This window comes from Schistocerca piceifrons, chromosome 5 (genome assembly GCF_021461385.2).
Source record: "Schistocerca piceifrons isolate TAMUIC-IGC-003096 chromosome 5, iqSchPice1.1, whole genome shotgun sequence".
NCBI lineage: Eukaryota > Metazoa > Arthropoda > Insecta > Orthoptera > Acrididae > Schistocerca > Schistocerca piceifrons.
Window position 1 is genome coordinate 336,142,477 of NC_060142.1, and position 27,761 is coordinate 336,170,237.

Sequence of the window (27,761 nt, forward strand, 5' to 3'; positions counted from 1 at the left end):
AACATCACTGGTTGGTGCAAATCTTGATTGATGGCCATGACACATGTAGTAGATGCTACATCAGCCTTCTTCTTGGAAGCATAAAATCATTTCAGACATGGGTTAGAAAATACACATGTCAGCCAGGCCATGTGTTGTGGGTCTTTTGTTGCTCCTAGCAGCTGGCCAATGCAGCTCCAGTGGAGACGCTGGAGTTGGTTCTGGATGATGCTGTGGTCTTGAGCCTGCAATGGTTGGTGCTGCCTCATGGAAAATGTTCTACACAGTCTATTGACATAGTTGTGGAGTTCTTACTTACAGCAACATCCAATGTCTGTGTACCTCTTCTTAAGATGTGATATGAGCCAGTATAAGAGACTTCCAAGGGAAGCTTTACATTGTCCATTCAGAGCATTATGTGTGAGCAGCTGTCTGAATCACAGTGCATGTAACTGCCTGCTGGCCCTGCGTGGTTGGAGCTGAGTGATGTGGTCTCATAAATGACACAGAAAATCTACTGGTTTTACATCATTGCGTGCAGAGAACTGGCATTGACAAATTCTCCACGGAGATGCAATGTTTCACAATAGACCAGTTCTGTACATGAGGAGCTGTTGTCTGGTTTGTAAGTGGTTCATAGTCCCAGAAAAAGTATCAGAAGTGCAGATGTCCAGGCAGTTCCATGTCATGTGAGTACTGCCTTCAGAGAATGGTGCCAGTACTCGATTATGCCCTTGTTGATGGGGTGGTAGCTGGTTGTCATCTGATGCACATACCCACAGAACCTTGCCAGCTGTGCAGACAGATATGATTCAGACTGTTGGCCATGGTCAATAGTTAAGTGCAATGGGCAGCCAAATCTTGCAAGTCACACTGAAGTGAATGCTGAGGCTAAGGACATGTGGTGATGTCCACTGGCACGGCTTTCAACCATGATGTGAAGTGATCTATCATGGTGAGCAAATACTGCTCACTGTCTGATGGGAGGAAGCAGACCTATAACATCTAGGTGAACGTATGCAAAATGTGTTGTTGTTTCTGGGATATCACCAGCTCGTACATGCAAATGGCAGATAACTTTACAATTCTGACACTGTGGACAAGTTCATGTCCACTCCTGGAAGTCTTTCTCCATCCCAGGCCATACAAAGTGCTGCAAAGGCAGACAGGAAGTTGGATGAGCTCCATGTTGGTGCAGGTTGTAAAATTTGTCAAAAACTTGTGGCCAAAACATAGTCAGTAAGAAACATCACAGTAGAATTATACATCATTGCCAAGAACATCAACACATTTTAACTTCAACCATGAAGTGGTGTCATTGATGAAAGTCTTGAGTTCTTGATCCTCCTGCTGGGCTCTGGCTAATTCCAAAAAATCTATAGTTTTTGCCACACTGTTGACACACAAAAGATTGCCAGCCAACACATTGCCTGTTTGATGTCCATCCTATATTTGTTTATGAACTCAAGATGACTGTAAAACTGAGGCAAGCAGTTGTTACTGTTTTGCTCAAAAGCATAGATCTATGGCTTGTGATTGACGTAGATCATATAAACTCTCTTGCCTTGATCTGTGGCCAGAAGTATATTAGCACCTCATGCATGCCCTGGAGATCACAGTCATATATGTTCCACTTCTGTTGCAGTGGTGACAATTATTGTGAGAAGTACAATGGAACCTCATTTAATGAGCACCTCTCATAATGTGCAATAGTCATAATGAGCAAAAAAAATTGTAAAAAAATTACTCACTTAATGAATGATGTTTCACATAATGAGTGACAATGATTTAGTGTGATGTCACCAGCTGTTCGCATGCGGCGGGAGAAACATTCAACAATATGAACACTTTTGACTGTCAATAGCAGCATATGAATAATGTGTTGAGTATGTACTGCAGTCTGGGTTTAGCACTCTTTATGCTACCATCTTAGTGCAGCTTGTGAGAACATATTTTTCTAAACTCATGTTCACACAGTATTTTTTTGTGTGCAAATTTTAGTAACCTTCATAAAAATGTCCCCAAAGATAAAGCCACAAGAAGATGACCATAAGAGAAAGAAAATGACCTTAGGACTGAAACATAAAATCAATGAAAAATGCAAATGTGATGTGAGTATTGCTGATTTAGCACACACATACAATTGGTCTACATCAACTATTTGCCCTATGCTCAAGAACAAGGACAAAATTAAGGAAATAGATGTTTCAAAGGGAGGGACAAGAGTATCTAAACAATGGTTTCATATTCTGGATGATGTTGGGAGGTTGCTTCTTATGTGGATAAATGATAAGCAATTGCAAGGTGATACTATTAACAAGAACATCATTTGTGAGAAGGTGAGAATGATTTTTGCTGACCTTGTTAAGAAGATGTCAGGATCATCAGTGGCTGAAGAAGTGTTTGGGGGAAGCAATGCGTGGTTTGAGGAGTTTAAGAGAAGAACCAGGATCCACAGCATTGTGAGGCATGGTGAAGCAGTCAGCTCTGGCAGAAAGGCAGCAGAGAACTTCATCAGTAACTTCAAGATGCTGATAGATTCTGGGGATTATCTGTCAGAGCAGGTCTTAATTGTGATGAGACAAGTCTAGTCTGGAAAAAGATGCTGAAGCTTACCTTTATAATAGCAGAGGAGAACACATTGCACGGTCACAAGCAAATGAAAGACTGTATCACACTGCTATTCTGTGCCAATGCAAGTGCCGATTTAAAAATGAAACTGTTGCTTGTGTACCATTCAGAAATGCCATGAGCCTTCAAGAAGTGTAAAGTCCAGAACAGCAGATTAAATGTGATATGGAGGTCCAACAATGAGGCATGGTGAGATGTGATCTTTGTTGTGATTAGATCAATGAAGTGTTTGGTTCTTCAGTGAAAAAATATTTACTTGAGATGAAGCTGCCACTCTATGTCTTGCTTGTTATTTACAACATCCCTGACCATTCTCCAGGCCTACAAGAACACCTCCTTGAAGAATTTCAATTCATCAAGATCCAATTTCTGCCTCCCAACACCACTCTGTTACTCCAGCCTATGGACCAGCAGATTATTTCTAACTTTAAGAAGCTCTACACCAAAGCACTCTTTGAGCATTGCTTTGAGTTGACTGAAGCTACCAATCTCACTCTCAGAGAGTTTTGGAAATATCACTTCACCGTCATTGCCTGCATAATTATCTTTGAAAAGACATGGGAAGGGGTTAGCAAGAGAACTCTCACTTCTCCTTGGTACAGGCTTTGGCTGTAGTGCACTGTTGAATGTTACTCTGAGGCATTTGAGTCAGTACCTGTTGAGCCTGCAGTCAATGAGGCTGCATCTTTGGCCAAGAGCATGGGATTAGATGTGGATAACAATGATGTCAATTAGCTTGTGGAAGATCACAGCCAAGAAATGACCTCTAAAGAGCTTATGGAGTTGTAATGTGTTTCACAGCAGAAAGCTGTGGAGAGCAGTTGTTCAGAGGAGTAGGAGGAGGTGGAGGAGAAGGAGGGGAGGAGGCAGTAATAGCAATTTTCTGGCGCCATAAGAGAAATGCTGAAAGCATGGGAACTAGTTGCAATGCACACTGAAAATTGTCACTCCAGTAAAATGGTGGCTATGTGTGCTACAGATTTATTTGACGATAATGCTGTGTCACATTTTTGCCAAGTGACGAAGCATTGGCAGAAATAAATTACTATAGACAGCTGCCTACTAAATTGAATTAGTTATGTATTTTGAATAATAAAGTACATAACTGCATGTATAATTTTTGTTGAATAAATGTCATGAATAAGATAAAACTTTCAGTACTTTTCTGCATGTAATGCATTATCATGTATTACATTAATTTGTATGGATAAACTGTTTCACTTAACAAGTGTTTTGCACTATGAGTAAGATTCTGGAATGAGTCATGCTCACTATGCAAGGTTCCACTGTGCGGGATCCGTTGCCATGATCCATCTGACATTTGCTTCAATGCCACACTGGCAGCTGTTTGACTTGCATCTACTACCAACACTAAAGGTGAGTGAAGCTTGGGATGTGCCAGGAGTGCTTCATCCACCATTTCTTGGTTTGCAGCCTCAGTGGCAGTGTAGGGTACATTGCCTCCAACCACTACAGTGGGGTACTGCATTGGACCTTTCAGCCAGTAAGTTACTGCATAGAGTAGTAGTTTTGCAGTTCTGTGACATGCAGTAGATGGTAGTGATGAAAGTTTACCATTCCTAGGAAGCAACACAATTCCTTAATTGTAGTCATACTTGTCACTTGCAGAATAGCTTCGACCATCTCTGTCAATGGTAGGGAGCCTGCAGGTGATATCCAGTGGCCTATGAAAATAAATTCAGGTTGTCCAAAAACCCACTTGGCCATGTTAAACACCACACCATACTGTTCAAAACGTTTTAGTAACTCTTTAAGGTGCCTGTGTTGTTGGTCTTCGGTGGCTGAGCACATGAGTATATCATCGATATGATGAAAAATGGCAGGCCTTGCAGGACAGAGTCCATACATCTCTGCCGAAAGCCATGAATTTGCTCTTAAGAAGTAATAACTGCTGTCTTCTAAATCTCTTCCTTCATCACAGGAATCTGTGTATGAGCTTTAGAGCAGAGCAAAACACTAAATATCATCACTCTATGTAATGCATAATTGTTAATTGTAGTCATACAACAATGGTACAAGGTAGCGATTGTGCACTATTTTGGAACTGAGTGTGCAATAATCACCACATGGGCATCTTGCTCCTCCTTTCTTTGGAACAAGATGTAGAATGGACTAGCACAGCTACCTGACAGTTGAATTATTCCTTCCTTAAGCAATGTGTCACATTCTGCCTTGGCAATGGCCAGATGATTATGTGACAAGTACCTAGACCTGCAAGATACTGATGGACTATTGGTAGTCCTTACATGATGCACTGTATTGTGAGGCACTTGTGTAGGTGCACTGGAGGTATAGTCAACAAAGGAAATTGACTTAATAAAGAAGAATACTCTGTGTCTGATACCTGAGTCAGCTTAGTTCTGTGCACAATTGCATCTTGGTGGAATCTTGCAGCCATCAGAACAGTAACACCATGAACCAGCTGAGCATAGGACATATCTGGCATGAGGCAGCAATGTGCCAAGATATCAGCTGCTATGATGGCTTCCATAACATATGTGATGTTGAAATCCCAGGTGAACTGTTGCTGTCATCTCAAATTCACTTCCATAGGTGGAGATGGATGGGTTATTAGCAGTGGACAAACAGAATGAAGTTAGTGGTCTGTAACAGTACACTGATGTACAAGTCTGAACTGGTATCTATTAGGTATTATTGACCATCTCATCCATCACTGATAAACAGGCATCACGACTTCATGGGGCAGCCAATTGCACCATAAACTGACTTCCACTGCAATTTGGGTGTGAGAAAGGGGCTGCATACTTCCAGACCTGCTCGCCAAACTTATGGTGGTATCAGCACATGGGTTGGTCAATGTCAGATAATGCCATATTGGACAATGAATGGCTCCGGGATTTCCTCCAGTAATGCCATCTCAGCAGCATCATTGCACTGACCTCAGCAGGTGCAATGGCCTCTTGGATCTGATCTGTGAGTTCTGCCACATGGTCCAACAACATACGCATCTGTGACACCATGACTGCTTTGACCTGCAGTGGTAGTCAACTGCTTCACAAGGTGCATAGCAACTTGTCGGGGACAGTAATTGTATCCACCTTGCTCCACAAATAACACAAATAATGTGACAGCTTGTGATTATTTATGTATTCCTGGATCACTATCTGCTGTATACAATCCTCTTGAGATGCTGTAAATATCCGATTGAAAGTTTCTATTATAAGTTTTTCTGTGATGGCACAATAATTACATCTTGAACCTCTGTGATGAAACAGTGGTCAAGCTGGTTCACAATGAGAGTGAATTTCATGGAATCAGCTGTGATTCCTGTGCAGCGAAAGCCTCTTTTCACCTGCTCAAACCACACCACAGGATTGTTAGGCCAGAAGGAATTTAAACAGACTGCTAACCTGGACACCATTGGTTCCACAAACATCTTTCCAAGCGATAAATCCAGCAGGATTTTAGCTTTCTATTCATTGGCTCAGATCACATTGGGGTCAACACTTGTTGAATACAGCATAATTTGACTGACCACATTTGAATAAGTGTTCTGTCTAAGACAGAACCTGAGCTGGATTGACAAATCTTTACTGATAAGCTGCTGGTTGCTTACTAGCACATAAACACATTGTTACAGGTGACAATGGATTGTCTCTTGAATGTTCAGCCAGTAGCAAAAATGTTCCTGAGCATAAGAATGATTTGAATGAACAGAACTAGTTACTACTGTTAGCCCAGAGTGTCAGACAATATGGAACTAAAAGCATGGAACATACAAGACATATACCAAGGAATAATTAACACATAGAAATCAGAAGGCACAGCTACACAGAAGTTGTTTGACATCTGTGATCACTTGATACTGTGCACAAACGACACTACCACACCAGATACACATCACATCACTAGTTGTCACTAGTCTTGATTGATGACTCAACACACATAGCAGATGCTACAGTATCTATTTTCAACACAGATTTTACTAAACACCAGCAACACAATGTTGCATTTCAAGATAGTATTCAGTTTCTATACCACAAAATAGAAATATGCAGTAACACTGATTCTCTACATTTACACACAAAGTAGGAAAAACTCAGCTATTTTCTCTAAATACAAAAAATTTACTGGACTTCCAGATTCCACATCTATATTCATGTCATAATAAACTAATTTTGTTTAGTCTAATGCAGATTACATGGTCACAGTTCATGAATAAACTAGCTAGAGAGCCTTCATAATAAACAAAGTAGAAGTTGATTGTGATTCAAGAAAAGAAGAAAAATAACAGCCAGTTTGAAGCTCCTTGCTCACCGTGACACATACTCACAAAGTATACGAGCCCTTTGGAGGCTATTAAGCACTGGCATCTCTCTGACCCACTGTTTCCTCCTCATTCTTGTATCATTGGGTGAACTTAAATATATACTATTCATAATATTTGTTGAAATGAAATGAAATGACCATATGGCATTGAGGGTCGCAGCCTCCACCTGCAGAAGTTCAGCTGCCAAGTTGCATGTCTTTTCAGTTGATACCTCATTGGGTGACTTGCGTGTTGATTATGATGAAATGATGAGGACGACAAAACAACACATAGTCCCCAAGCAGAGATAATCTCCACCTACCAGGAATTGAACCCAGGCCTGCTGCACGGCAGTCAGATCCACTGACCAGTTAGCTAAGGAGGCAGATGTAATAATTGTTAGTACAACAAAACACAGAGTAAAATTTTTGAACATGTTACAATTTACAAATACAATCCCCTTAAACATTGCTTAAACATTGACAGTTGCTTTCTGTGTATTTGTCACTCTCGTATTGTTTGAAACTAACCTGATTTAATTTTTACTTTAAGTTTGCTACCTATTTCTCCATAGAGCCATCATATGTGATATCATGATATTTCTCCTCTATACTCAATGTGCTGAGGACACTATTATTCTCCCAACATTGCTAATAAAATTCAAAGCTACACAATGATTCAGAAATCCTGAAATAGCCAACATCTCGTTCCAACTGTTGATATGAATGACTGATGCAAAATTTAAAAACAGCACAGTATCCTGTAACTAAAACATCAATGAATCATAGATGGAATCAGCCAACTCATACAAATATCTGAGTGTAACAGTTTGTAGGGATATGAAATGAAATGATCAATATGCTCACTTATAGGTAAAGCAGGTGGTAGACTTTAGGGCATTGGTAGAATACGAAGGAAATACAATCAGTCTACAAAGGAGATTGCTTGCCAAACACTCATGTGACCCATCCTAGAATACTCCTGAAATGTTTGGGACCATACCAAATAGAACTAACCAGGGATACTGACACATACAAAGGTTTGTTTTACCCTGAAGATAGATGCAAACTTCCCTTATAGAGGCTAGTTACAGAGTTTCAAGGACCAGCTTCAAGTAATGAATCTAGCAGTATACAACAAATTCATACATATCATTCCTGTAGGTGTAATGAGGACAATATTAAAGTAATTACAGTGGATTAAATGTTCTTCTCACACTCCAATCATGAATGGAATGGAAAGAAGTCCTAATAACTGGTGCAATAGGAAGCAACCTCTGCCATGCACTTTAAAGAAATTTGCAGATGATGCATATAGACATATATGTAGGTAGAATGAATAAGAAGGCTGCTTACCTGAATATCTACATTTTTATATAATTATTGACTCTAAATCACCTGCATGAAAAGGGTTTCTGAACATTTTCACCATTTATGGCCCTATGGTGGAGGATAGTGTCCAATACTAGCTCTCAAAAACACTTCAGGGCACCTCCGATATCTGTTTCAAATTTTTTAATTTCCTTCATGTGTATGACAATTCACTCTCTTTACATTTGAAAAATGTGGTATGTAACTATCATAATATTGTTACATGTTACGCCCTATGATGAGGTTATCAGCACCCATATGACATTAGCAGAAACAAATGTGGTTAAAATGGAAAAAATGCATGAAAAGTGATAAAAAGCAATCAGAGATAAAAATGCACTAACTGTCCTCGTATCTCACACATGATCACCCATACACTCACATTAGCTCACATCATGGAAGGGGACATTAAAAATTTTCAGATGTTCTAAAACTGTTTAGTAAATCTAAGTAAAACATGAGGAAAACCAAAATAAGATGACAAGGATATGTGGCTGGCTGGTCACAAAGACATGGATGAGATAGCCCCTGAAATAACACATTAAAAATGCCCCCCTAAAATTTTTGGGAACAAGTTGGACAATTCACAAAATTTTCAAAGTTGTAACACAGTTAATTGATTGTCAATTAAAGTGGAGGGCAAATCAATTGACAAATGAGTTGCCACCCTTTGGTCTGAAAATAAATGTGACCTTGTAAAATGTGGTGCACAATGACCTGTATGCAACAGGCACCAAGCCTTGGAGAATTCTCTTGCTGAAGCAAAAAGCCATGCATCATAGGGCTGTAGTCTGTGTGAAGATGAATAAGGAGGACCTCATCCCATCTGCAGGATTGAAAGGAGGTGCACCACAGCCACATTGTAGACTTTACTAGATGCAACTAGTTGTCTGTCACTACCAGCCACTTATCTTCCCATCAATACATGTGTCTGTACCTCAACAGTGAGATGAGAGCATGTAGGGGGATAGCACATAGAAGTATCTGAGGATCACGACATGGCTTCCTAGCTTCTACATCCACCTTTCTTTTCCAGAACACCAATATACCCTTGTACCCATCTTGGTACAAGCATTGTAGAGAGTGAAGGGCACTCAGGGTGTCAGAGCAGACAAGGAATATAGCACTCGAAACACATCTCATCGGCTCCAGTTCCTGGAAGATCATGTATAACTCCATGTCAAAGACAGTAATGTCTTGAGACAGTTTAACATTGAGGACACAATTAGGGAAAACAACAGTTCAACCACTGGAGTCCCCTTCTTTAGAATCATCCATAAATACAGCAACAGGCTTGCTGTGCTCAGTTAAAATGTAATAAAATAGTGTATTAAATACATGCACTGATGTTACAAAAGTCATGGGATACCTCCTAATATCATGTGGGGCCTCCTTTTGCCCATGATAGTGCTAAAACTTGATGTGGCATGAACTCAACAAGTAATTGGAAGCCCTCTGCAGAAATACTGAGCTACAATACCTCTATAGCAAAAGTTGTGCCAGCACAGGATTTTGTGCATGAACTGACCTCTCAATTACGTCCCATAAATGTTCAATGGGACTAATGTTTGGTGATCTGTGTGGCCAAAACATTTACTCAAATTGTTCAGAATGTTCATCAAACCAGTCACAAGCAACTGTGGCCCTGTGACATAGTGTATTATCATTCATAAAAAGTCCATCATTGATGGGAACATGAAGTCCTTGATTGGCTGCAAATGATCTCCAACTAACTGAACATTACCATTTCCAGTCAATGATTGTTTCAGTTGGACCAGAGGTTCCAGTCCATTCCATGTAAACACACTCCACACCATTATCGAACCACCACCAGCTTGCACAGTGCCTTGTTGACAACGTGGGTCCACAGCTTCACGAGGTCTGCACCACACTTGAACCCTACCATCAGCTCTTACCAGTTGAAACCAGGACTCATCTGACCCGGCCACAGTTTTCCAGTCATCTAGGATCCAACTCCTATGATCACAATCCCAGGAGAGGCACTGTAGGCAATGTCATGCTGTTAGCAAAGGCACTCACATCAGTTATCTACTGGCATAGCCCAGTAATGTCAAATTTTGCCACACTATCCTAATGGGTAAGTTTGTCATATGTCCCACATTGTTTTCTGAGGTCCCACAAAATTAGACTTACATTCCTAACTTCAGTTTGCTGTAGAATCCTTGAACATATTCTCAGTTTGCACACAACAAATTTTCTTGAGAGCGAGAAGCATATGTCCATGAATTAGCCTGGTTTTAGAAAACATCACTTGTGCAAAACTCAGCTCTCCCTTTTCTCACGTGGTACACTGCAAACTATGGATGAAGGGCAACAGGCAGACTACATACTTCTAGATTTCCAGAAAGTACCTGACACGGTGCCCCTTTGCAGGCTATTAACAAAAGTAAAAGCATATGGAATAGCTTCACAGATATGTGAGTGGCTCAATGTCTTTTTAAGTTATAGAACCCAGTATGGTGTCCTCATCAGTGAGGTTTCATTGGAGACAAAGGGATCATCAGGAGTGCCCCAGGGAAGTGTGATAGGAATGCTGTTATTTTCCATATATATAAATGGTTTGGCAAACAGTGTGATGATGCTGTGGTGTACAGGTAAGGTGTCAAAACTGAGTGACTGTAGGAGGATACAAGATGACTTAGACAAAATTTCTAGTTGGTGTGATGAATGGCAGCTACCTCTAAATGTAGAAAAATGTAAGTTAATGCAGATGAGTAGAAAAACAAATCCTTAATGTTTGGATACAGCATTACTAGTGACCTGCTTGACACAGTCACACAACATTGAAAAGCGATATGAAATGGTGCGAGCATGTGAGAACTGTAGTAAGGAAAGCAAATGGTCGATTTTGGTTTATTGGTAGAATTTTAGGAAAGTGTGGTTCATCTGTAAAGGAGACCTCATATAGGATACTGGTGTGACCTGTTCTCGAGTGCTGCTTGAGTGTTTGGGATTAAAGGAAAACATCAAAGCAATTCAAACAGCGATTCCTAATTATGTTACCATTAGGTTCAAACAACATGTAAGTGTTATGGAGTTGTTGTTGTTGTGGTCTTCAGTCCTGAGACTGGTTTGATGCAGCTCTCCATGCTACTCTATCCTGTGCAAGCTTTTTCATCTCCCAGTACCTACTGCAACCTACATCCTTCTGAATCTGCTTAGTGTATTCATCTCTTGGTCTCCCTCTACGATTTTTACCCTCCACGCTGCCCTCCAATACTAAATTGGTGATCCCTTGATGCCTCAGAACATGTCCTACCAACCGATCCCTTCTTCTGGTCAAGTTGTGCCACAAACTTCTCTTCTCCCCGATCCTATTCAATACTTCCTCATTAGTTATGTGATCTACCCATCTAATCTTCAGCATTCTTCTGTAGCACCACATTTCGAAAGCTTCTATTCTCTTCTTGTCCAAACTATTTATCGTCCATGTTTCACTTCCATACATGGCTACACTCCATACGAATACTTTCAGAAATGACTTCCTGACACTTAAATCAATACTGGATGTTAACAAATTTCTCTTCTTCAGAAACGCTTTCCTTGCCATTGCCAGCCTACATTTTATATCCTCTCTACTTCGACCATCATCAGTTATTTTGCTCCCCAAATAGCAAAACTCCTTTACTACTTTAAGTGCCTCATTTCCTAATCTAATTCCCTCAGCATCACCCGACTTAATTAGTGTTATGGAGATCCTTTGGGAATTCAAATGGGAATCACTGGAGGGAAAGCAACATTCTTTTTGAGGAACATAGATGAGGAAATTTAGAGAATTGGTATTTGAAGCTGACTGCCAAATGATTCTACTGCCACTAACATACATTGCTTGTAAGGACCATGAAGATAAGAGACAAGAAACTAGGTCTCACATGGAGGCATATAGACAGTCATTTTTCCCTAGCTCTATTTTTGAGTGGAACAGGAAAGGAAGTGACTAGTAGTGGTACGGGGTACCCTCCACCACACACCCTTGGTGGCTTGTGGAGTATCTATGTAGATGAAGGTGTATTTATTTCATGCAGTATTGCTAGTCTGCTAGCAGTGACAACTCTAGGCAAATGCCGCTGCTCTCGGTCATTAAATGAAGGGCATTGGCCACTGTGTTGTCCGTAGTGAGAGGTAATACCCGAAATTTTGTATTCTTGTCACGTTCTTGACACTGTCTATCTCAATACAGTGCATTCCCTAACAGTTTCCGAAAAGGAATGTCCCATGCATCTAGTTCCAACTACCATTCTGCCTTCAATGTCTGTTAATTCCAGTTGTCCAGCCATAATCATGTCGGAAATCTTTTCACATGAACCACCTGAGTACAAATGACAGTTTCACCAATGCACTGCCCTTTTATCCCTTGTGTACGTGATACTCCTGCCATCTGTATGTGTGCATAATGCTATCACATTACTTTTGCCACCCCAATGTATGCAGAAGTGCAGCCTCTCCTGTACTGCACTAAATCTAAAATTAATGTGGGCCTCTGTAGTAATAAGGGTGGCAGGTGGTTAAAACCCTGGATTTGGGGTTGTAATTGCTTCACACCAAATGACTCTAGCACATGCTGAATACAGATCCCAAATGGCCTTTTTACTCATGGATGACTGGAGAAAAGTCATTCCAGAGATGTACAAGTGATAGTATGGCGTGCTGGTGAATTCGGTGCAGTAAGGAACTTACAGCCTGACACAACATGAGTAACTGCTGCAGGATGGTGACTGATCATTCCCCAGCCTCAGCACAGACACTTGGTACGGGGCTGGCACTGTCAGCAAGTGTGGCCAGCCTAATACCCTCATGATGGATAGCAACAGTGATCCCCAGATAAGAAGAACTGGCTGATTTTTACACTGTACACCCTCAGTCACACAAAAGCCCCATAAAGCTGAAGCAGGCCCTGAGACCTGTGGCTAAGATACCTTAAGATGCTCAGCACCTTCTGGGTCCTGGTTTTCATGTCTCTCAGGTGTGGTAACCATGATAGTTTGAAGTAAAAAATGGGGCCCAAAAACCTCACTGATCTTTAAAATGTAGAATGCTGTCCCTCATATGAATGTCAGGTAAATTAAAAATATGACAAGAATGATTAAATTGATCACACACACACTTTTCTGCAGGAAACTAAAAACCTGTCTTTACAGCCCTGCACTGTAAACTGCTGTTGTTGTTGCAATATTGGAGGAGGAACAGAAAATTCCAAAATCATCCACAGATAAGGAACATTGTATAGGACTCTGTACTGTACACATGACACTGTTTATGGCTACGGCAGAGAGGGTATTGCTTAAAACTCTGCTCTGAGGAACACCAATCTCCTGGTCAAAATGATCCAACAGCACATCACCAACCTGAAACCTAAAAACTTGCTAAGAGGAAGGACCATATGAAGATGGAGAGGTGGCCTCAAAAGCCCAATTTGTGGAACTGCCCTAGAATACTGAGGCTCCAATTAGTGTTGCATGCCTTAATGATTTCAAAGAATATACTAGTGCAGTGATGTCTATATAGGAAAGTGTGCTGGGTAGCCACCTGTAGCAGGGTCAGGTCATCAAAAAGAGGACTGAAATCACTTGAATCCACATTGGGAGTGGATAAGGAGTTGCCTCGTCTCAAACACCCAGACTGGATGAAGGTTCACCATTTGCTCCAAGGTCTTCCCTATGCAGCTTGTTAAGGCAACATTCCAGTATCTACTGGGACACATTTGGTACTTTTCAGGTTTGGGGAGAGGTATCAAAATTACCTCTCTCAATGAGTGGGGAATGTGGCTGTTTGTCACATCATATTAAAACATTTGAGGATTCACTTTGATGCTGCTTGCAAATGTCAAAGCATGACATATGGGATTGGGTTGTGACCAGTTGCGCTGTAGTGAGCCTCAGGCAGTGCTGAATCAAGCACCCACAAGGAGAAAGGATAATTGTAAAATTCAAAATTGTTGGACCTGAAGTCTAACTTCCCCCTCTCTATGTTCATATGGCAGCAGCAGAATGCTGGATCCTGGCTGGCATTGGCAGTAGTGACCCTTGTGGTGGATGGGATAGCCCAATAGTACAGGGACATCCTTAACTTTAAAATGTGTTTCTTGTTAACTCAAGCGCAGGAGGTATGCATGTGCTAGGAGTTTCAGTTTCTCCGCATGAGTCCTGAAACCAATTATGTTACAATGCAGTATGGGTGCCATTTACCGCGCTGGTTGCACTCACTGCCAGGGAGGGGTGCCTGCAACAGATGGAGATTCAGTTTTGGGGTGAGATGGTCGCCACAGGCAGACTTCACATTCCATTGACTCAGAAGCAGTTGAACCATCAGGTCAAATGATACCAACATTGTCTGATAGTTTGCTACCTATTTTTGCCCAAGGTGGAAGCTTCCTGTTGGCTTTTTTTAGCCTGGGAAGGCTTGGACCCTGCCCTCAGAGGTGTTGGGACTGCTGCACTGTTGGCAACTGTGTGTTTTACTGACATTCTCAACAGGACCAAGGGACTCTGAAATAACTGCAGCTTTACAAATGTCTTGCAAATGCAGGAAGTAGTGCTGACGCTAGTAACCTCATTTGTGCAGATGCATCAGTTGTCAAAAAAGGCTTTCTAAGAGTTGAAATAAAAGATGTAATGGATGTGGTGGACTGCATGGGCTTATAGATCTTTCAGCCTCACGATAAGGCTGCAGTCCTGCACAAGACAGGGTAGTACTCAGAGCAATTACAAACTTTGTAGGAGATGAACAAATGATACCTTCATGGGCTGTCTTACCACATTTTCAACAAGTGACTTCTCTCCTACACAACGATGTATCCAAAGTGCTGGAATTTAAAACAGTGCATTGGGTTGACAACAAAGAGCCATACAATTAAATAAAGGAAAGTGCCTTGATATACTCTGGGAGTTTTATTCTATTAAAAGTAAGGATAAAGGAGTCAGATTTTACCAGACAACCTGATAGTGAAAGATAGTCTCCAATAATAGCCCTCATGAACAATGTATAACACCTCAAGTATCCATTTCCAATTTTTTGGATTTCTTTCCTGTGCATGGCAAGTTACTCTCCTTACATTTGAAAGATGGGGTAGGCAACCTTCATAATTTTCATTTATTTATATCACACTACAGTGTGTTAGGAAAGAGCTTGTCTACATTTGCTGGTACAAACAGGAAAGATTGTTACTTTGTATACATTAGCATTATTCAATTAATATAAAAATGATTCATTCAAATGAGATGTATGCTATAAATGCACATATTTAAAAATGTGATACTTTAAATATTTTTGTCTTCTCATTCTACAGGAAGAACATTTTCTCTGATGGGTATTTGTGAAGGAATTACAACATTTGCATTTGGACCATTGTATAGTACAACATATATAGCAACGCTTGAGACATTTCCAGGTGCTTTCTTCTTACTCGGTACCATTTTTGCTCTAATAACTGGAGCTATCTACATGTACGTATGTGGTCTTTTATCATATTATTATTGTTGTTACCTTTTCAAAACTGTGTAATTTACTTTGTACTTAATTACTGAAATTCAACTGTGTGAGAAGCAGTTTTTGTTCAGCTCTAGTGGAGATCTTTACCAGGGTGTTAATGACATGCTCAGGTAAACTTTATATTTCAAATAATTAAAAGGAAAACTTTTTTCATATTGGAGTTTATAATGAAATTAACGTTCATTCATTTTGTTTCATAAATTTCTGACAAGAAAGAGAAAAAGAGAACATTCTATAATCAAGACTTGTATTGGAGTCTTCAGTCCAAAGACTGTTTTGATGCAGCTATACATGTTAGTCTAGCCTGTGCAAGTCTCTTCATCTCTGTATAGCTATCATAACTTACATCCATTTGAACCTGTTTATTGTATTCACCTCTTGGTCTCCCTCTACAATTTTTACCTCCCACATTTGTTTCCATTACCAAATTGGCAGTTCTTTGATTCCTAGGACGTGTCCTCTCTTTTAGTCAAGTTGTGCCATGAAACTTATTTTTCTCCATCTTGATTCAGTACCTCCTCCTCATTAGTTGCTTGATTTACCCATCTTATCTTCAACATTCTGTAGCACCATATTTCAAAAACTTCTATTCTCTTCTTTTCTGTACTGTTTATCATCAATGTTTCACTTCCATATGAGGCTAAACTCCAGACAACTATTTCAGAAAAGACTTCGTAACATTTACATTTATATTTTCTGTTAGAAAACTCCTCTTTCTGAGAAATGCATTTCTTGCTGTAACTAGTCTGCATTTTATATCCTCTCTACTTCAACCCTTCTTCACCCCCCCCCCCCCCTCCCCCCCCCCCCTCCCCCCTACCGAACTCATCTGCTACTTTCAGTTTTCATTTTTTAATCTAATTCGCTCAACATTGCTTGGCATAATTTAACTATGTTTTATTACTCTTGTTTTAATTTTGTTTGTGTTTACCTAATAACCTCTTTACAAGACACTATACATTCAAATCTGTTGCTCTTCCATGATCATTGCCATCTATGACATAATTACAAAGTCATGAGCAAACCTCGACTTCTTTTCTCTAACTTTAATTTTCCTTTCAAATTTCTTTCCTTTACTGCCTGCTTATTGTAGAGATCGAATAATATGGGTGATAAGCTACAACCAAGTCTCATTCTATTCTTGGCCTCTGCTTTCCTTTCATGTCCTTTGAGTCTTATAATGATAGTCTGGTTTCTGCACAAGTTGTAAATAACTTTTTGCTCCTTGTGTTTTATCCTTGACACCTCCAGAATTTCAAACACTATATTCCTATCATTATCAAAAGCTTTCTTTAAATCTTCAAATGCTATAAACATACATTTGCCATTATGCAGTCTAAATCTGTCTACATCATAGGGTCAGTAGGGCCTCATGTGATCCTACATTTCTCTGGAACCCAAACTGTTCTTCCCCCATGTTAGTTTCTACCAGTTTTTCCATTCTTCTGTAAATAATTTGTGTCATCATTTTGCAACCATGACTTATTAACTTAATAATTTGGTAATACTTACTCCTGTCATCACATGGTTCCTATTGAATTGGAGTTATTACACTTTTCTTGACATCTGAGTGTATTTTGTCAGTTTCATATATCTCACACACCATGTGGAATAGTTTTGGCATGGCTGGCTCTGCCAAGAATCTCAATAATTCTAAGGGAATGTCACAATGCTCCTGAGGCCTTGTTTTGACTTAGGTCTGTCAGTGTTCTGGCAAATTCTTCTTGTAGTATCATATCTCCTATCTCATCTTCAACTACTTCCTCTTCCCTTTCTGTATTTTCTTCAATGTCATTTCTCTTTATAGACCTTCTAGATATTCTTTCTACCTTTTAGCTTTCACTTTTTGCTTAGTACTGGCTTGGCATCTGAGTAACCGACATTTGTGAAATGATTTCTCTTTTCTCCAAAGGTCTCTTTTATTTTGCTATAGGTGGCATGTGTCTTTCCTGTACTTATGCATGCTTCTGTAGGTTTGCATTTGTCCTGCAGCCTTTTCTGCTTAGCCATTTTTCACTTTCTGTCAATATCATCTTTTATACATCTGTATTCTCTTATAATTGCTTCATTGCTGCATTTTTATTTTTTCTCCATTTGTCAATTAAATTCAGTATATCCTGTGCTATCCAAGAATTTCTACTGGGTATCATCTTTTTAGCTATTTGATCCACTGCTTTCTTCACTATATCCTGTCCATACTGCTCCTAGCAGCACTATCCTGTCCCCACCATACCCCTGCATGCTCCCACAGGCAGCACAGCATCTTCCCCCACCCCTTGCTCAAATGGCTCTGAGCACTATGGGACTTAACATCTGAGGCCATCAGTCCCATTCCCCCACCCCTACCCTGCTATCCGTCTCTCACCCCACCCTATGCTACGCCTCCTGTTTACCATCACCAACCTCCCAAGCAGATTGCTCCTCATGTCAGGTACAGTCGCATTTGGACCACAACATCCAAAGAATGTGCCCATGTATGTGCTAGTTGTACTTGGGTGAATGTGTGCGCATATTAAGTAGTTTGGAACAAGGACTTTCTCCAAAAGATTAAATATTTCAGCAGCATTTTTCGCTGTGCCTGTCTGAAAACCCAGCCCCTCCACTATGTGGCGAACAGCAATCTAATTTTCCATATTGTTCCAGTGTGATATAAAATATTCTTAAAAATGGGATTTCTAACAATGAATATCTGTTGTATCTGGCTGTTGATAATTTATATATGTGTTTTGGACCAATTCCAGTAGGATCTAAATTTTTCGTTGAATCACATACTTTCATATGTCATGAAAGAAAGGCATTAGGGCTTGAATATGGTAAGAACACATTATTTCATTGTCCTCCTTTAACATTTTTTAAAATGTTAAGGATAATAATAAGTTACCGTCTCTTCATCTCAGAATAGATGATGAATGCAGCTAGCCGCTAACTTTGTGTAATGTCTTGTCTGTATAGACGTGTATCTGTTGCCTTTAAGATCCCTTCACCTTCACACATAAATCTGTACAGTAAAGTAAGGGCCTCCCATTTGTTGGCTGATCCATGATAAGACAGGCGAAAAGTTAGACTAATGGAGGATTATTAGTATTATCTCTATTTTCATTCGCTCTCTCTCTTTCTCTCCTTTATCTATGTACAGTTTTTAAGATAATATTTCATTACGTGCAATCAGCCAAATAGAATCTTTGGTGGAGTCCTTCGTCTTGGTAATCAGCGGCTGGCTAGCTGTAAGAGATCTTTACATTTATTATTACTGTTAAACTCTGCATTCAGTTGGGAGAATCAATTGTGTGGACAATTTGTTCCTTTTACGAAAGATTGTGAATTCCAGATGTGTACAAAGCCTTTTGGACAATTTAACACAGACTCAGTGATTGCAGGCTCTCTTCGACACAGCTGAAACTTCCCCACTAATTACAGGGCCAACGTGATCATCAAATGATTAAGAAAAAACTCATTCGTTCATTCACTCCAGAACAAAAAGTCACAAACCTTATTTACAAAGGAAATTGTGTATTAAATCCATCTCCATTACATGTCCAGATCTCTGGTGATTCCACGTCTTGATTATTTTCCGTTTACAGTCTCTTTCTCTTCAAACAAACCGCTAGCGGCACAAATGTTAATTGGCTCGCTTTAGCAAGAAGAAAAGCAAAATATGTATCTCTCAGAAACATGTCAATCCCTCAACAGATACTCCAGAAGCTGTCCTAGTTACCACTCTAACAACCATGGAGAATGCATATATGCATCTCTGTTATTTCAAAGAATAAACGCACTAGAAAATACTTTGGCGTCGTCGAGCTGTCGCCGCATATGTTACGAGAAAATCAGATCAGATACTTTTCCAAAGTGAATGAATGTGGATGGTTTAATTGACAATGATTAATTGGTGTGTGGTAGAGGGTATTTTCTGTGGGGACATTACAATGTCCCTCGCAGTGAGCAAAGTTTGTGAGCCTAATTTTGATTTACCGAACACACTTCGCGAGCTAGCTATTAGTGTGGGTAACCCAGAAGTGATGAGTGTCAGTCCTCCGACTGAAAAAAAAATAATTATATTTAAGACAGACGAAGAAAAGAAACATTGAAAACAGAATAAATGAAGAGACAGGTACCGCGGCTGTATTGCTTTTACGTGCATCAAGGTGTTATGTTTGCTGTGCACAACCAAGGAAGATGATCTTTCATGAAACTGTTATCAGGGTCTACCCATTCGGGAACTTTCTTAAGCAGGGAAACCTTGGAAAACCTCTTAAGCCTAGACCCCCAGCATACGGTACATAGAAGATAGGAAAGCCTACAGAAGAGAAAAAATAATTTTGAAATTGATCTCTAAAGCAAAGATAGGGATCGATTTATGTAACGATTTGGAGAAGAGTGCTTTGTGCCTCTAGCTAAAAAAAATTTTACAATAAATAACTTGAGTTTCTTTTTACAATCTTGTTCCCATGACAATATCTTGCGGTCCTGAAACTCCCCCGGATCTTGCATGTCCCCGACGTCCACATTTGTAGTCGGTCCTCTACGCGGCCCACAATGGGAAGAGTAGAAGGGACAGGGTTACCAGATTTCACATGCAACATTCATTCCAAAAGAATTAGCAATGACCGAAAGGGAAACTCTTCCTGTAAAAGAACTGGTTAGGTTGCACCGTCCAAGATTCTCCTTTTTGAAAACAAAATCCCTATGGCTTCATGCATCCTTTTTCTTACTATGTACAGCAAGGAATTTAGCCATTGACTTAAGGTTTCCATTTATCCATTGACTAATGCTGTTGCCGAAAACATCATAATATTTACTCTAGTTTGAATTTTCTTTTGGACTTCGCATCACCACTTGTGCTTATAAGCCCAAAAATTCTGACACATTTTTTGTCAATGATTTATCCTTCATAATTTAAAGGATTCATGCAACTTGCAGTAGATTTTGGATTCAAATCATCGAATAATAGAAAGTGTGGTTCATTTTATACAAAGACATAATCCATCATTTCCTTGAAAAGTCATATCATTTATCTATGCTCATAAAAATTTTATCCTAAATACATATATTTCTCTGCTTGATTGCTGTAATGTAAAAGTTATTAGTAGTGAGGAATGTGGATTCACTCCTTTCATTTATTCTCTGATTCATCCGGCATTCATACATGCACATATATGGAAATGGATTTTCAAACAAAATTCCAAAGTGAACAAGACCCATTAAATAACTACTAATTCTATTAATCTTACTTTCTTTTGACATTCAACAATCAATCAAGAACTCTTAACGTCTAATTATGACACTTTTTTGAAGTTCAACATCAATCAGTTTCCCCTCGCGTTTGATGCGAGTCTCTTACAAAGCATATCTGTGTCGTCTATATCGATTCTAACTCTCGCGCCGATGTCAATTGTTTTGCGCGGGAAATTATCTTTGCGGCGTTAACCGTCACTCATGATTCACTGCCTAAACGCATCACTTCACACGTTTACACATCTAAGCGAGCACTTGAAATTATATATGAACATTCACTGGGAACCTCTTTTGATTATGCAGCGACATTTTCGGGAAACATTTCTTTCTTCTTGAAGGTCATTCAGATCCTTTATAAATCTTGATGACATTAGCAATGCTAAAGTTCCATGTTTACCCAAACACAGGGGAAGCCTATCTCCACTATCTTCTTCGCAGCACTCGATAGTAATAGTTAGTCACTATTTCTACAATCTGTGTCACTGATTGATTATTTCAGTTTAAAGTTTTCTAACACTAAACACACACAGTTTATTGTTATGTTTTTACGAGCGTTCATCTCTGTCACTCGCAATGGGGAGCAGTATGGGCTTGCAGAGGGTTCGATCAAACCCCATTTCAACATGCGATCTATTTCCTTTTGAACTTGAGCCTTTAACCTCCAGGGCACAGGATAGAAAGTTCTACAATACGTTTCGTGTGGCTTAACGTAGAGATGGCATATGTATCCCTTAATAACTCCTGGCCTTTCATCAAAAACGTTTTCATACGTTAATAATAATTCATTGAGCTGCTTCTTCTGATCTTCGATAATGCAGTCGGATTCATTTAACTTTTCAAACACTAATTGATCGAAATCTTCTTTGACTTGGAACTCATTAATTACGTGCTCTTTCTAATTTTGTGCCGTCCTGATTACTTGCACACTGATCCCACAATTATATTTTCTCGTAAGGCTTTTTTTTTTCTCTACAACTCCAATTCAATTTCTTGTTTATTAACATTCAACCAAATTTTTCCTGTTTTAAAATCCATTCTGCATCCATATTGACGTAGGCTGTTGACTCCGATAATGCAATCTACCACCAAATTTTTCACAACAAGGAATGTGCTTAATATTGCTACATTTCCGAATTCCACACCAAGTAGTGACTGCACCTTTACATTAGCCGATCGAGCCCCAACGGCGCCTATTATTCTGCAATTTTGAACTGGAAAAATTGGTACTCGTCTTATATTTCTGATCCTGTTGAATAGTGCCTCCGAAATAACATTTGTGGTTTCAGCTGTGTCTAAAACCGCCACTATAGGTATGGTCTCCATAATGACTTGCACTTTGGCTACTGCCACCTGTTCCTTATCCTCATCCTGTGGTTCTAAGTCCTTGGTCAGTTCATCTGCCAGTAATCGTCCATCATTATACGTTAGCATGGGTACACATATCCTGTTGCCCCTCAACCAATTGTTGACCGCTCCTCCGGGGCACGAGTGGGTCCTTACAAGTTTGTTGGATTTTGATTTGTCTGCTGGTTGACATCATCCGTCACTTCGGTAATTACGGGTTGATTCGTAGATGTCCGTCCCCACTGATGTTGGCTATTTGAATTCATTCCCCCTGGTTGATTCCACTTTCTATTATTGTTATTATTCCAGGCTTGGGGTTTGAAATTTCTTTCGTTCCCCCACACGGAATGGTATCTTTTCCCGTTCCTGTTGTTCCTTGAATAGCCCCTTGCAAGACCATTGCCGGGATTACTATTGAGATTTTGAGGGGTTTCTCCATTATTTAACGATCTCTGTTCATACCCTTTAAGTGTTGATTGATCGCCATTGGTATAACACATACTTCCACCTTGCCTACCGTTTGGCGGAGGTTCTATCTCCCTATATTGGAATCTGTTATTACGGGCTTTCTGGTTGTTCTCTTCAATAATATCTATATGGTCTAACATCGTGAGGAACGACTCCAAGTCTTTATCATTGCCGTAAATCAATTGATTCCGGATGCTAATTGGTAGTCTTGCCTTAAGTATGTTTATTATGTTTGGCAAGGGCATAGGTCTGTCCCAGTATCTAGTTTTATTTATATATTTTTCAAAATACTTCCTAAGGCTTCCTTTTGAAAAGGAGAAAGGCTCTGGGTAGAGCACCTCCTGCCTTAGGCGTTCCTGTACCCCTTCTGACCAGAACTTTGCTAAAAACGCCTTCTCAAAATCGTCATATGTCGAGCAAACAGAAGTCATGTCCGAGGCCCAGATCGCCCCCGAACCTTGTATATATCCTGTAACAAAACTGATCTTCTGCCACTCCGACCAATTTCTGGGTAGCACTCCTTTGAAACTTCGAATAAAAACAATTGGATGGACCACCCTTTTGTCAGGGTTAAAAATCTGGAATTGCCTATGTTTTATCATTTTTTCTTCGGCATGGCAAAGGCTTTCGTAATGTCTGTTAGAAAAGAATTCACGCGAACAACCAGCTTGTGGCAATTTAATGTTTGAATTACTTGCACAAGTCAGTATTGTGTGTGAATGAGCAGTAACTGGCTCTATAGTCGCTGCCAACTTCTGCTGCTGCCCTGTATTCATTTGTTCTGAGCTTTGTTGTGAAGCGCGCATTGACTCTTCTATCATTTGTTTCCAATGCTCCAAATCAGCACCTAACTACTGTCGCACCCCCTCAAGTCCTTTCGCAAACAAATTCTCTTCCTGTTTGCCAGATAAACTCTGGAATGCTGCCTTAACATTTTGCTCAACGTTTTCACACATTAGCCTTTTGTTTTCTAATGTGATTTCAGATAATTTACCCGTTAATACGTTAATTTGGTGGTCTATAATATCTTGACGCTCTGTCAGATGTTCAACGCTTTCCTTTAGGTTAGTCTGTGTACGTGCCAATTCAGGAATTGCACTATTGCACATGACATGGCGTCTTGCTTTTGTACTAATTGCGGAACCATTTCCACTAGTTCCTGTACAGTATCTATCTTAATAGCCACATACTCCTTCATTTCGACACGTACGTGGTGAATAGCTTCCTCACATTGTGCTTTCACCAATTCTATTTGTGCAGTTAATTTTTGTTCCATCTCTTCGGCCTGATCTTTGAGTTCTTTGGTCTTCGCCTCTATCCGTTGCTCTAATTCAGAAAAACTGTCTTGTGACTGCTGCTTAATCTCAGTCTGGACTAATTTCATCTCCTCTTGAGTTTGAGTGACTGTCGCTAATTGTGCTTTAATATCGGTTTTCAGATTTTCCTGCCCTTCAGTAACTGAGGCTAATTTCGTATTCAAATCATTTTGCCCTTCAGTAACTTAGGCTAATTTCGTGATAATGTCAGTTTTCAAAGTATTCATGCTCTCGGTTATCATCTGCATCTGTCTCATGATAATTACCAATGGATCTAATCCCTGCTGCGTACTTGCTGTTACACCTCCAGCCGTGTCTACAGGGCGTTCTATTGCACTATCTGTAGCCATCGGTCCTACAACACTTCTTACTGCATCATTATTATCAGTGCTAACAGCTGAAGGCTGTTGCATGCTGCTTTGCTCTGCTTGACTCATCCTAAACATTGCACTAGTTAAAACCATATAAATGTTCTACTGTCACTATTTATAACTCCCTTCTACTGACACTATATGTAACTCCGTTCACACAAGAGTACTTCTGTGTCTACTTTCTTAATGTACATATACAGATAAATGCAACTGGGACAGGTCAATCTAAATACATCTAACATCAACACAATTAACCAATGTTCAAATATCAAATAACACTAAACAGAAAAGCGTATACTTCAACTATACTAGCAAGCTTTAATAATAAAAATATAGATCTGGCCTTTTCTCTGCGCCCAGCGTGCTATCTTTCAGCTTTATTTGTAGATCCAATTATATCACCTGCGAGTCTTTCCTCTCTTTTCCAAGTGTCAGTTAGGTTAGCTCGTCGTAGTTGACATGAATCAGAGAACAAAATTATTTTAGCAACGTCCAGGAACAACGTCCTGTCACGGATTGGCCATTTTAACATTTTTTAAAATGTTAAGGATTAATAATAAGTTGCCGTCTCTTCATCTAAGAATAGATGAGGAATGCAGCTAGCCACTAACTTTGTGTAATGTCTTGTCTGTATAGACGTGTATCTGTTGCCTTTAAGATCCCTTCACCTTCACACATAAATCCATACAGTAAAGTAAGGGCCTCCCATTTGTTGGCTGATCCGTGATAAGACAGGCGAAAAGTTAGACTAATGGAGGATTATTTATCTATGTACAGTTTTTAATATAATACACTCCTGGAAATGGAAAAAAGAACACATTGACACTGGTGTGTCAGACCCACCATACTTGCTCCGGACACTGCAAGAGGGCTGTACAAGCAATGATCACACGCACGGCACAGCGGACACACCAGGAACTGCGGTGTTGGCCGTCGAATGGCGCTAGCTGCGCAGCATTTGTGCACCGCCGCCGTCAGTGTCAGCCAGTTTGCCGTGGCATACGGAGCTCCATCACAGTCTTTAACACTGGTAGCATGCCGCGACAGCTTGGACGTGAACCGTATGTGCAGTTGACGGACTTTGAGCGAGGGCGTATAGTGGGCATGCGGGAGGCCGGGTGGACGTACCGCAGAATTGCTCAACACGTGGAGCGTGAGGTCTCCACAGTACATCGATGTTGTCGCCAGTGGTCGGCGGAAGGTGCACGTGCCCGTCGACCTGGGACCGGACCGCAGCGACGCACGGATGCACGCCAGGACCGTAGGATCCTACGCAGTGCCGTAGGGGACCGCACCGCCACTTCCCAGCAAATTAGGGACACTGTTGCTCCTGGGGTATCGGCGAGGACCATTCGCAACCGTCTCCATGAAGCTGGGCTACGGTCCCGCACGCCGTTAGGCCATCTTCCGCTCACGCCCCAACATCGTGCAGCCCGCCTCCAGTGGTGACGCGACAGGCGTGAATGGAGGGACGAATGGAGACGTGTAGTCTTCAGCGATGAGAGTCGCTTCTGCCTTGGTGCCAATGATGGTCGTATGCGTGTTTGGCGCCGTGCAGGTGAGCGCCACAATCAGGGCTGCATACGACCGAGGCACACAGGGCCAACACCCGGCATCATGGTGTGGGGAGCGATCTCCTACACTGGCCGTACACCACTGGTAATCGTCGAGGGGACACTGAATAGTGCACGGTACATCCAAACTGTCATTGAACCCATCGTTCTACCATTCCTAGACCGGCAAGGGAACTTGGTGTTCCAACAGGACAATGCACGTCCGCATGTATCCCGTGCCACCCAACGTGCTCTAGAAGGTGTAAGTCAACTACCCTGGCCAGCAAGATCTCTGGATCTGTCCCCCATTGAGCATGTTTGGGACCGGATGAAGCGTCGTCTCACGCGGCCTGCACGTCCAGCACGAACGCTGGTCCAACTGAGGCGCCAGGTGGAAATGGCATGGCAAGCCGTTCCACAGGACTACATCCAGCATCTCTACGATCGTCTCCAAGGGAGAATAGCAGCCTGCATTGCTGCGAAAGGTGGATATACACTGTACTAGTGCCGACATTGTGCATGCTCTGTTGCCTGTGTCTATGTGCCTGTGGTTCTGTCAGTGTGATCATGTGATGTATCTGACCCCAGGAATGTGTCAATAAAGTTTCCCCTTCCTGGGACAATGAATTCATGGTGTTATTATTTCAATTTCCAGGAGTGTATTTCATTATGTGCAATCAGCCAAATAGAATCTTTGGTGGAGTCCTTCGTCTTGGTAATCAGCGGCTGGCTTGCTGTAAGAGATCTTTACATTTATTATTACTGTTAAACACTGCATTCAGTCGGGAGAATCAATCGTGTGGACAATTTGTTCCTTTTATGAAAGATTGTGAATTCCAGATGTGTACAAAGCCTTTTGGACAATTTAACACAGACTCAGTGATTGCAGGCTCTCTTCGATGCAGCTGAAACTTCCCCACTAATTACAGGGCCAACGTGATCATCAAATGATTCAGAAAAAACTCATTCGTTCATTCACTCCAGAACAAAAAAGTCACAAACCTTATTTACGAAGAAAATTGTGTATTAAATCCATCTCCATTACATGTCCAGATCTCTGGTGATTCCACGTCTTAATTATTTTCTGTTTACAGTCTCTTTCTCTTCAAACAAACCGCTAGCGGCACAAATGTTAATTGGCTCGCTTTAGCGAGAAGAAAAGCAAAATATGTATCTCTCAGAAACACGTCAATCCCTCAACAGATACTCCAGAAGCTGTCCTAGTTACCACTCTAACAACCGTGGAGAATGCATATATGCATCTCTGTTATTTCAAAGAATAAACGCACTAGAAAATACTTTGGCGTCGTCGAGCTGTTGCCGCATATGTTACGAGAAAATCAGATCAGATACTTTTCCAAAGTGAATGAATGTGGATGGTTTAATTGACAATGATTAATTGGTGCATGGTAGAGGGTATTTTCTGTGGGGACATTACACTCCTCCTACATATTCATTTGTATATGATACAAATCTGGTTCCATTTTTCAATTTTACCTTCAAGAATTGTATTACATATTCAAAATAAGACTCAAAGGTTGAACCACAGTAGTCCATTTGGGATATAACATCAAAATTCCATTTATAGCAATAAGAATTGTTCTTCAATTTCCTCTTAGAAAGTAACACACTTGGCACTGCTACATTTTTTAATGATAAATGTAAATTTACTCTTAAGATACCAATATATGTGA

The 27,761-nt window shown here is 40.5% G+C and overlaps 1 protein-coding gene across 7 annotated transcripts in view; it reads left to right on the forward strand.

Moving 5' to 3' along the window:
• LOC124798095 (proton-coupled folate transporter-like) overlaps positions 1-27,761 on the forward strand; it is a 263,038-nt gene that overhangs the window by 234,970 nt on the left and 307 nt on the right. For all 7 annotated transcript variants that reach the window (XM_047261343.1, XM_047261341.1, XM_047261342.1 and 4 more), the window contains exon 6: positions 15,578-15,734. In XM_047261343.1, coding sequence (XP_047117299.1) covers positions 15,578-15,734 — 157 coding nt within the window. The remainder of the gene's footprint in view (positions 1-15,577; positions 15,735-27,761) is intronic.